The 9,958-nt window shown below is 42.8% G+C and overlaps 1 protein-coding gene across 1 annotated transcript; it reads left to right on the plus strand.

Moving 5' to 3' along the window:
- The first annotated feature begins 3,746 nt into the window (after positions 1-3,746).
- Positions 3,747-7,809, plus strand: LOC144783393 (uncharacterized). Its single transcript, XM_078662389.1, has 2 exons — positions 3,747-4,224; positions 7,343-7,809. The coding sequence occupies exons 1-2, from the start codon at positions 3,747-3,749 to the stop codon at positions 7,807-7,809; spliced, it is 945 nt and encodes a 314-aa protein (XP_078518515.1).
- Positions 7,810-9,958: the final 2,149 nt, after the last annotated feature.

Consider the following 9,958-nt stretch of genomic DNA (forward strand, 5'->3'; position numbering starts at 1 on the left):
ATTTTCCTTTTTCTTTGTGTGCTGCAGAAAGCAGCACACATAGAAACAGCAGCACACATAGAAAGATGAAAAAGAGAGAATTAAAGGAATTTCTTCTTGTTACGACCCCCCCCCCGTCCCCTCCGGGAGGCATAGCAGTTTTGACACATATTCAGGTCTACCACTTATGGTACTTCTAGAGAACGTAAGTGCAAATAGGTAAGTATAGATGTAATATTCTTAACTCCACATCTACGTACCTTGACGATATATATTTTGGCAAGGTACATATATGTGGAGCTAAGTATAGTAAACCTTAGCTTACTTAAAGAAATTACCTTCACAATATTTTTGTACTCGATATTCTTGACAGGGCATTTTAGCCACACAATATTTTGAAATCGACATTTTGACCGAACACCTCAAAGGAAATATCTTAGACTGTATGTTATGGTATGATATGTTATGCAGATTTGTAGAGCACACTATCACCCTGGAGGGTATCCTGGCTCTGAGCAGGTATGAGCCTAGGCACACCTAGGGCCTATTGGGACAACTTGAAAAGTGAGGTTCTCAGCTTCTTGCAGAATTCTAGTAGTGAGGAGACTCTAATGTGTAGCGGCAGATCATTCCACACTTTTTGGGTGATGTAGAAGGCTTAACCGCCGGATCTGGATTTTCATACACGTGAGATTTTTGCAAGTAGGAGACCTGATGAGTGGAGGTGTCTGGAAGGTTTGTGAAAGTAGATGCAATTGTTGAGGTATACTGGGCCAGTGTTATGTAGTGCCTTGAAAGTCTGGGTGAGGAGTTTGAATTGCGCTTGTTTGTGAATGTGGAGCCAGAGGTGCTCCTACAGGTGGGTTGTGATGTGAGCGCACTATGGATGGTTGAGAGTGATTCTGGCCGCCGAGTTGTGAATAGTCTGCTGCCTTTGGATAGTTTTTTTGTTCATCCTGGCACAGAAGGTGTTCCCATGGTCCATTTTGCTTGTGACCAGGGAATACGTGACAGTTTTCTGAGTGCTGATTGGGAGTTCTTTTTAAATCTTCCTCAGCATTTTCACGGTCTGTGTCTGACATTCTCTAAATCATATAGTGTAATCTCACATTTGCCATTTACATTCTCTCATTTTAGAAATAAAGTTGGTGCAACTCAAAGCTTGGTAATTTCCCCTCTTCTGTTCAGTACCTATGTCAACTCACTACCAGATCTTATCAAGACTTCAAACCTTATCCAAAACTATGCTGATCTCACCCAGATTGCTCTAAAACCAGAGAAACAAAGAAACTGTGGTCCTTAGGACTATTCCTCTATGTCCGATCTGTTAACCAGCGGAAGCTAAGTAACCCCTTTAATTTATTCTTCTGAAACAGATAGCATAAAGGTTGGTAAATGAAAGAACTACCAGGCTACACCTCAAAGTCCCCAGAACCTAGCACCACCTCCTGCAGCACTGGCTGTTGTATGAAACCTAGGAGTAGTCATGGACTCCAGCATTTCCCTGATGGCCAAATTGATCAAGTGACTAAGAGTGCTTTCTGCCTCACGCAAATTCTTCGACATATTCCTGTTACCTGAATTTCCCAGAGAACCTCCAGTCCACCATTGCACTTGTCATATCCTATTTAGACTACTCAAATACACTTTCCTGGGCTCCAACTGCGACTACATAAAAGACAGCAAAGAATTCCAAAATGCTGCAAAAAGATAACTCCTACATTTTCAATTATTGGATCACATATCACCAGCTCTCCGAGCACAATACTGGTTACCAGTGGCCAGATGCTCTCTCAAGGCACTGTTTATTGCTCCCAGGTATATCGACAACAAGAGTACATCCTTCAGACAAGCAATACTGAAAAGATACTCACAGAGCAGCTGAGATCCACTCTAGAGTGGAGCCTCAGCTGATGGTCACCTTCAAGAAGAAACATATATGGGGAACTTTGTCTGTTGTGGAGCCAACAAAATTAAGAAACTCCAAGTGATAAATAGTAAAAACATCCAAGGCCACCTGAAATTCAGGAAGGTAACTACCCGCTAAGCAGCAGAAAGAAGCATTTGTCTTGGGTAGTAGCGCATAAATTCCAGAACCGAGTATCATACCACCTTGCAACTGGAACCATATCTCCTACCAAGGATCAGGGGCACATACACAGCTATCTCACTCTCCTTCCTGACAGTCCAAGCACAAGTACATATAGAGGAGTTGGCCTATGGGCTAGGGCGACTCTCCTCCAATCTGGGGAACTGGGTTCGAGTCTTGGCAACAACACTGAACATTCTGTGATTCTGGGCAAAACACTTAATTTCCCAATGCCTAACAATAAATAAATGTGTCCTCATGTAACGCAACTGGTGCTCTGTAAAGTGCTCTGATTCCCGATTCGGGTCAAGTTCACGCTATATAAAACTCCGTAAAATAAAAATTAAATATACGTGTTAGCAGGGAGCTGGTGTATGCATTCTCTGCCAATGGCACACAGTAAACCACCAAATACATCAGTGCCTTGTAAGCTTAACCATGCTAACTGCCACTCATTTTCACTTCCTCACTTCCTCACATACTGACACGCTGAGGCGCAGGCACAGGAGGAGAACAACTCTTCTCATGGAGCATTGAGCAATGTACTGAAACACACTCCCCATGGGATTTCCTATCAAACAACGCACTTCCATAAAGTGACATGCAACAGGTCGATTTGGTGCCTTTTCTGAGTATGAAGCACTATATGAATGTAAACCCATAACAATACCCGAGATGGTTGCCATTAAGGGCCAATGAACATTGAATTAAAAGATATCAGAGTTTGCACGTGTGGGAGGGTAGCACTGTGTAGCACAATGCATTCGTTTTTTCTCTATAAATCATAACACAGCACAATTAGCTGTGTGGCGAGCTGTAATTGGATATTTCATCACATTTGCAAAATACTTTTGTATTTGTTGCCCTATATGATGTGATACTTCGCTTTATAACGAATATGCATCACACATGATGCATTGGAACACCGGAAGCTAATACCGCCTGGAGACCACCGGTAGCCCTGCTGTGTGGTATTACCTCCTTTACGATCTCCGTGGGTCAGAGTCGGATTAACTTGGTAATTGCTCATGTTCAACCCAGTATCACGCTGCAAAACGTAGAATACGGTGGGTTTTTCCCTTACATTTTAAATCTGGAAAAACGGTGGTAAATGTGTGTGGAGAAAAACAAGGCTATTTTATGTGGTTGGGTAAGCAACCAGCCAGCCAACTGAAAGCTTCATGGCACTTTCTCCCAAAAAAGTAACCAACAACAAACTGAAATGAGATCCCCCGCCACAAAGCCCGCGAAGAAGCCTGCATGTAAACAAACAGACCACTACCGCACAACTGAATCAATATTTGGTGTCAAATGCGAAACAAGTGTGGTGTGTCCCAGTGACAGCCCTCCAGTACCCCCCTGAAACCTGTCTGATCAGGGTAGGTCGGTAACTCAGGAAAGACTTGTTTAGAGCAACGGCTGTCCTTGCCACAGACCTCCACCTGTCTGGAAAGCTCTCTCACCCCCACGGGAAAGCCTCAATTTACATCTGGGAAGGCTAATCCAGTTTGCATATCTGTAGGGAGAGGGCCGCAGGCCCACCCCCTGGTGCCTGCCCTTTGATTGCAAAGCATCGGCTATAAGAGGAACGGGGCCCGGCTTGCCCCACATTCACTCATCTGCTGCGTTCCCGTTATCTCTCTGCTGAGTCAGTCGTGCGTGGGGTCGCCCTCGTTCCATGGAGGGTCTTGACAGTGTTGAGGGAAGTAGCCGTCTTTTCGGGACCCAGGACTCTGCCATCGGTCGCGGTGCTGTGGTAGAGTCCTTCGGGCATCTGGGCACGGGTCAGGAGAGTTTTCCACCACCGGAGCAGCAGGGATCGCCAGCGCCTCTCTCTCCTGACACAGACGAGCCCTCCGCCGAGAGGAAGGGCCACTGCTGTGCCTGGGACTGCTGCTGCCGAGAGCCCGACCTCTGGGGCAAGGGTTACTGCTCCTGCGGCCTGCTGAAGTGGTACTGCTCCGGGAAGCACCAGTGCATGCAGCTCGCGGACGAGTGCGCACCAGGGACGGACACGGAAGAGCCCCCGGTCTGGGAGACCTACCGGCTCTTCTCATCCTGGGGGAAGACTGCTGGATATGGACCATCGACCCCTGCATCCTGGCCAAGGGAAGACAAGGGTGACAGCCTGTTAGAAAAGACAGAATGCAGAAGAGGTAAAAAAAAAAAATCAGTTTTCGGTTTATGTCAGGGAATGCGCGAGTGAGCGACAGTCATGTATTTTACGCCTGCCTTCTCCAAAAGTTCCTAGCAATTAAAGAGTGGGCGTATCACCTACTTCCATCTGTCTAGTTACACTGTAAACGCTATAGAGCCAAGTCAGAGGGGCACCTGGGTACCGAACTAGGAGGAAGGCTAGTGGAGAAGGCCATAGGCTGATAGACTGTTCTGCGCCCTGTGTGCAATAAACAGATTTTTAGATTTGATGTACCATTTTCATGCGGCTTGTATAACCAATATTTCCTTCGCCAAGAATTGCACAGACATGACTAAGTACCCGAGCATAATGTTGGTTTAACGCCATGAAGATTATCCGACTAGCAAATGCTTCCCATGATGTCTCTTGGGAAAGTTTGGCTGATCAATGAACGCATGCGCACAGAAGGCCTGTTCCGCAGTGTGGATTCCTGAGCAGCTCTAGGGGGTCTCCAGTCAGTCGAATGTGAACTCAGCTCTCACTGTCACACTGTACTGGCTCACTGCATGGGTGCTACGATGACTCTGTAAATAGCTATGGCGGCCCTGATGGGACAGAAGGCAGCAAGCACTGTCAGAGCAGTGTGCTGTGCTCCGCGCGCTGAGACGGAAGAATTGTACTCTCGAGACCTGTTCTTCTGACAAGTCAGTGTCAGCGCTGTTCTGCTGCTAATTAGATGCGTTTATAGATAACTGATTTTATTTGTCTCTTTCCTGGAGGCATATTGCGTTTTTCTGTTGCGACTCATTATTTCTCGCCCAGCCACCCCACCTTAGATAACTGCTGATCCAAATTAGACTGGTCAGTGATGTTGTCTTAAAAAATTATGTAACAGAATCCCCAAATTTGCAAAAATAAATTTGTAGCTACATTCTCATAACAAGCAAAGAGACTAAAGGCTTCTTCACAAGCTAACACAAAAATAAATTCTCATTCGTGGAAAATAAGTCTACAATAAATATGAAACAACATCAAAATAGCTGCAACGAAATCTTCAAGCATCTATGAACTATGATGAATTATACCTATCCTGGTATGTGATGTGCTAAAGGAAAGTTTAAAAGTCACTAACGTGCAATGTCTATTTTTCTGAAAGCAACCCAGACAATGGGTCCTGTAAGCTTATTTCTTGGACCTTCATTCTTTATGTGTCATTGACACATACTTACTTCTTAGCTGTAATAATATCTTCAGTCATAGGCAGAGCCGCTGGAATGATACGATTTTGTTGATGTAGCATTTTCCGCATGAATCCAGATTTTCTGATGTGCCACATAATCAATAATCTGCTGCCTCATATGCAGATTCCAGCAAACAAATAGTTTCTAGCTCAAATGGATAAAAAGTTACTAAAAATGGAGCAACATGTGTTGCCACAGAGTCGAAGGCCCTTTGTAAAGGTTGACCAGTCACCTTTCTTTTGCTTATTTCTACATTTGGGTGTTAAATGGTACTAATGAGTAGGCCTACGTAAAATGTTAATTGCGTTTGAGTAGTCCGAGCAATTTCGGCAATTTCGTGTTGCTCTTGTGACACGAAATTATCACAAATTATGTGATTATGCCTGTTCGCATAATTTAGAATAATTTGGGGCAAAAATGCCTATTGCAGGAGCACAAGAACGGAGCATGGGCAACTGGTGGTTGCTGCCATTTGTCTTCTGTAGGGTTTAGCGCTATTTTCCTAGATCAAAATGCATCCCTGGGTCCATTTCTGATGCAAGGGTGCAATTTGAACGAAGAAAATAGTGCTAAATGCTTTGTCTACACTTCCTGTGTAAATCTGACTAATCTCGAATAATTTTACATATTGTGTAATTGCACTGAAATAGATCACGCGAGTTACTCCCACCTCTTCTAATGAGTTGAAACCTGTGCCCAGAAAGTGTTAGCAGGAGTAAAAATGTCAAAACAATGTGTTAATACTATCATAAAAAGTGCCGCATTATGTTGCATAATTTTCCGTTTTTTGCAGCATAATTTAGTCAACCTGGCCACATAGTTGGGTCCTCCCATGCTGCATGATTCCAGTAGCCCTGGTCACAGGGCTTATGCCTTTAAAGAGCACAGCTGAATTGCGCTAAGGAACTCCAGTGCCACCACACCTGCCAGTCAACCAGCTATAAGTATCATGAAATCAAGAAGTTGTAACTCAATATACACCAAAACCAGTCATTTATTTAATACAAAATGCAGAAAGTCATAAAAAAAATTAGCAGCCTGATAAGTGATTATGTCACCGCACAAATTGAAAAAAATATGCTTAGCTGTATGACAAATATTAAAATCTGGAAAAACTGACCTCAGCCTGCACACCTTCTTTGTAACTGGCCAGTGACTGGCCTTGGGTCTCAGCCACAACCGTAGCCTCAGGGCATGTGGTAGGTTTCTTCAGAAAATACATCTTTGTTGATGGGCATGGCTTGTGCACTTCATTCCTATCACCTCCTCCAGACAGGGGGCAAAGAAGTAAAGCGGGCCCTTGCCATGAAGGAATGTACGTCCTTGGAGAAAAACGTACATGGGATTTGCTTTTTCCTTTCCCAGACCTTTGAAAGGTGACTTTGTGCATAAACTGGGGAAGCTGAACTTGGAGTTTTCTCCAGCATCCATCAATGAAAATGTGCAGTGCATGACGGGCCTTACCTCACCCCTCCACCCCCTCATCAGTCTATTTCCTGGGGGTTGGGGGGATTCTGGAGCACCAGTAAAGACAGTGCCACTGCATTGTTTTACTCTGTAATAGTTGATGTGCATCTTTTCTTTGCCCTCAAGCTTTTTTTCCCTTTCCTGGTCTGGCTGGAATCTGCTTCATTCCAGTGTTCCAGGTTCTAATCTGTATAAATTATAAATATAGATTTAGTTATCTATATAGATATCGGTACCTACATCTATATATTTACCTATATGTGTCTATATGTATGTGTTTATATGTATATACTTATTTATATATGTGTGTTTGTCTGTATGTATATGGTTATACATGTAGACACACACACACACATATGGACACAGTCTCTTGAGTCTCCACTTCCCTCATCTGTAGGTTCCTCTAAATTTGTTGTTCTTCATTTCCAGATTCATCATGTGAAGAAGATCACTCCAGTGAAAGTTCACCCTGCAGTGTACTTCTGAATCAGACAAACTCAAGCTACTCAAGGACCTTGTCTACTGCCTCCCCTGAGGAGACACAGTCCGAAGAAGAGTGGGGTACAGCGAGCATGTGGTGGTCGCAAGAGTGGAGAACGCAAGGAGCAATGGAGCCAAGTGAACGGTGGAGGCACTTTGGAGAGTGGAAAGTTGATGAAGAATGCAGTGATGAAGACTGTATGTGCAATGCAATCTGCAGCTGTGATGAAGAGTGCAGCTGTAATGAAGTTGATGATGGTGATGAATGTATCCTCAATGGATCAGCTCTGCAAACCGTGGACATCTACAGCTCCCGCTGGAAGGCTAGTTTGGACCCGGAAAATATCTGTGAGGGGGCTTTACCGAAAGATGGGCATCGACCTGACATTAAAACCAAACCCATTCACACCCATTAATTAGGTTAACAGGCAGACCCCTCAATAATTTCAACACACTCAAGACCGAGGAATAATATGATGATCTGCTCAACTGAGGAACAAGGCTTGTGCAGCCTTAATGTGACCCTGCACAGATTATTTAAGTGATTAAAGGGCTTATTTACAAGCCCCTTGCTCCACCAATGCGTCACTTTTAATATGGAAAAAAGTGACGTAACAGTGGCGCAAGGGACTTGGAAATAAGCCCTTATGTCACTAAGTTTGAATTTTTCTACACAGCTGCACACATAATTTTACAATTTCTAAATGTCAACGAGGCTTCTCTTATAAAGGTTTTTGCTGAGGTTCAAATTCTCTGCATATTGGGCATGAATGTAAATGAGGCTGTACATAACAAAGCCACTTAATGAAAATTTAATTTTCTCAAATAGGAAACAAAAAATGAATGTATTATAATAAATATCTTTAGAAATTCAGAGACTCGTTTTCATAACTCCTCTTTTCCCACTACTATTGGAAAGCAGTTATCACAAATTTCTCCTAAGGTGTCATAAAATGACCTATCTCTTTAAATGAGCTGAATCTTTATTCTCACATATTTTTTTAATAATAATTTGTCCCTTCACCACGGTGCCTATGATTTGCTGCTCCTTTCTTGGGCTTCCCAAGATTTTGTGTCTAGTAACTTTTTTCAATTTAATGAAAATGTACTGTGTGACAAAAAAGTACTCTACAATAATGGTATAAACATATTTATAATAATAATAATGCTCAGATCAGTTAAGACATCATGAGTTTGTCTTGACAACAGCTCTTTCTCTACAGGGAACCACATTTCTCAGTTTAACACCTTGTGGTGAAGAACAGCTAAGACGTTTGACATTATTCTGGAACCTTAAATTGAATTTTTCAGCACATGGTCCTTTCCTGAATGCATATTAACAAGATAAAAGTCTGTTTTCTTTACTACATTGATCACCTTGAGCAAGTGCGTTGAGGTCATGATTGTAGCATGTGGCAAAGAAGCTTAGTTCAATCATAATAATATTATGTTCTTTCTAAGAATGTAGTAAGGTGCATCTATTGGTCCTCATAAACAGTTTCAAAATCAACTTCTGTATTTAATGGATGGTCCTACCAGACTGATGGATGGATGGTCGGACCAGAAGATATCCTTACTAAACTTGTGGACAATATCCTAATGTGCAAATCCTTTTAGATTTCACAACTAAAAATATTTACCTCCCCAGGAAATCTGAAATTTTCAATATAATTCAGGTGTCAGCTGGAAGAAAACGGGGAAAAAGCTTAAATAATGGAGATTTGTCTGATGCCAAAAGGGCCCCATTGGTCTTAGAGCATAGACTCTGCGTGTGCCTTCATGCGTAGATATGGCTACTAGTTCCTAAGTTATTTTTTAGTGGGATGGACATAGGAATCATTCCTAAGTATTCGGGAGACCATGACTTTCCTAACAATATCCATGGTGAGATGCATCCATTGACTGTAACACGCTTCTGTGTGCTTACTTCTAAAACCTAATCACATTTAACTGCACAATTGAAACCCCTTTATCAGTTACATGTAACTTATCTTGATGCAGCTTTGCTTATACTCCTGATTATCAGGCTATGGGGAGTAGCACAGCCCCTTGCAGCCCCTGCAGCCCATGCAACCCCTGTGGTGCAGGGTAGCCCCAAGGCCTTCGTGGCCCCCATTCAGCCCAAAGCCATATATGTGAAGTATGGGAGACAAAGCCCCCACTTCACATTTTGCAGGAAGGACCCATCATTTGGCTTGGCACCAATGACCGGATCCATCAATTCCATTTGAACAATGTCATTCACAGTGCTCTTGAACCAGATTTCGGCTACACAAAGACTGTATATCAGAACATTGTTGACCCTTTGGAGTATCTGTTGAAAGGAGAGGTTTCTCTGTACAGGTAACACATTCGAAAATATATGCCTTTTTTCTGTCAGGTCATTTGAGGAAAGCATTTATTTCAGAAAGAAACGTAAACAAAACATAAAATATTATAGCATAGAGTTTTCAGTCTTAGAGCGCTGTGCTTTAATTCCTCCTCTAAAAAGTGCATATTAAATGATTTCTAATGTTTCAAGGAGAACACCTTCATGTGTATCTTCTAAAGGCAATTAACTACAAA

Source organism: Lissotriton helveticus, chromosome 9 (assembly GCF_964261635.1).
Source record: "Lissotriton helveticus chromosome 9, aLisHel1.1, whole genome shotgun sequence".
Classification (NCBI taxonomy): Eukaryota; Metazoa; Chordata; class Amphibia; order Caudata; family Salamandridae; genus Lissotriton; species Lissotriton helveticus.

Bases quoted from the DNA above. Each gene is read 5' to 3' on its own strand.
- LOC144783393 (XM_078662389.1), top strand. From the start codon at position 3,747: ATGGAGGGTCTTGACAGTGTTGAGGGAAGTAGCCGTCTTTTCGGGACC. The intron at 4,225-7,342 runs GTAAAAAAAAAA...CTTCATTTCCAG, and splicing joins AAAGACAGAATGCAGAAGAG to ATTCATCATGTGAAGAAGAT.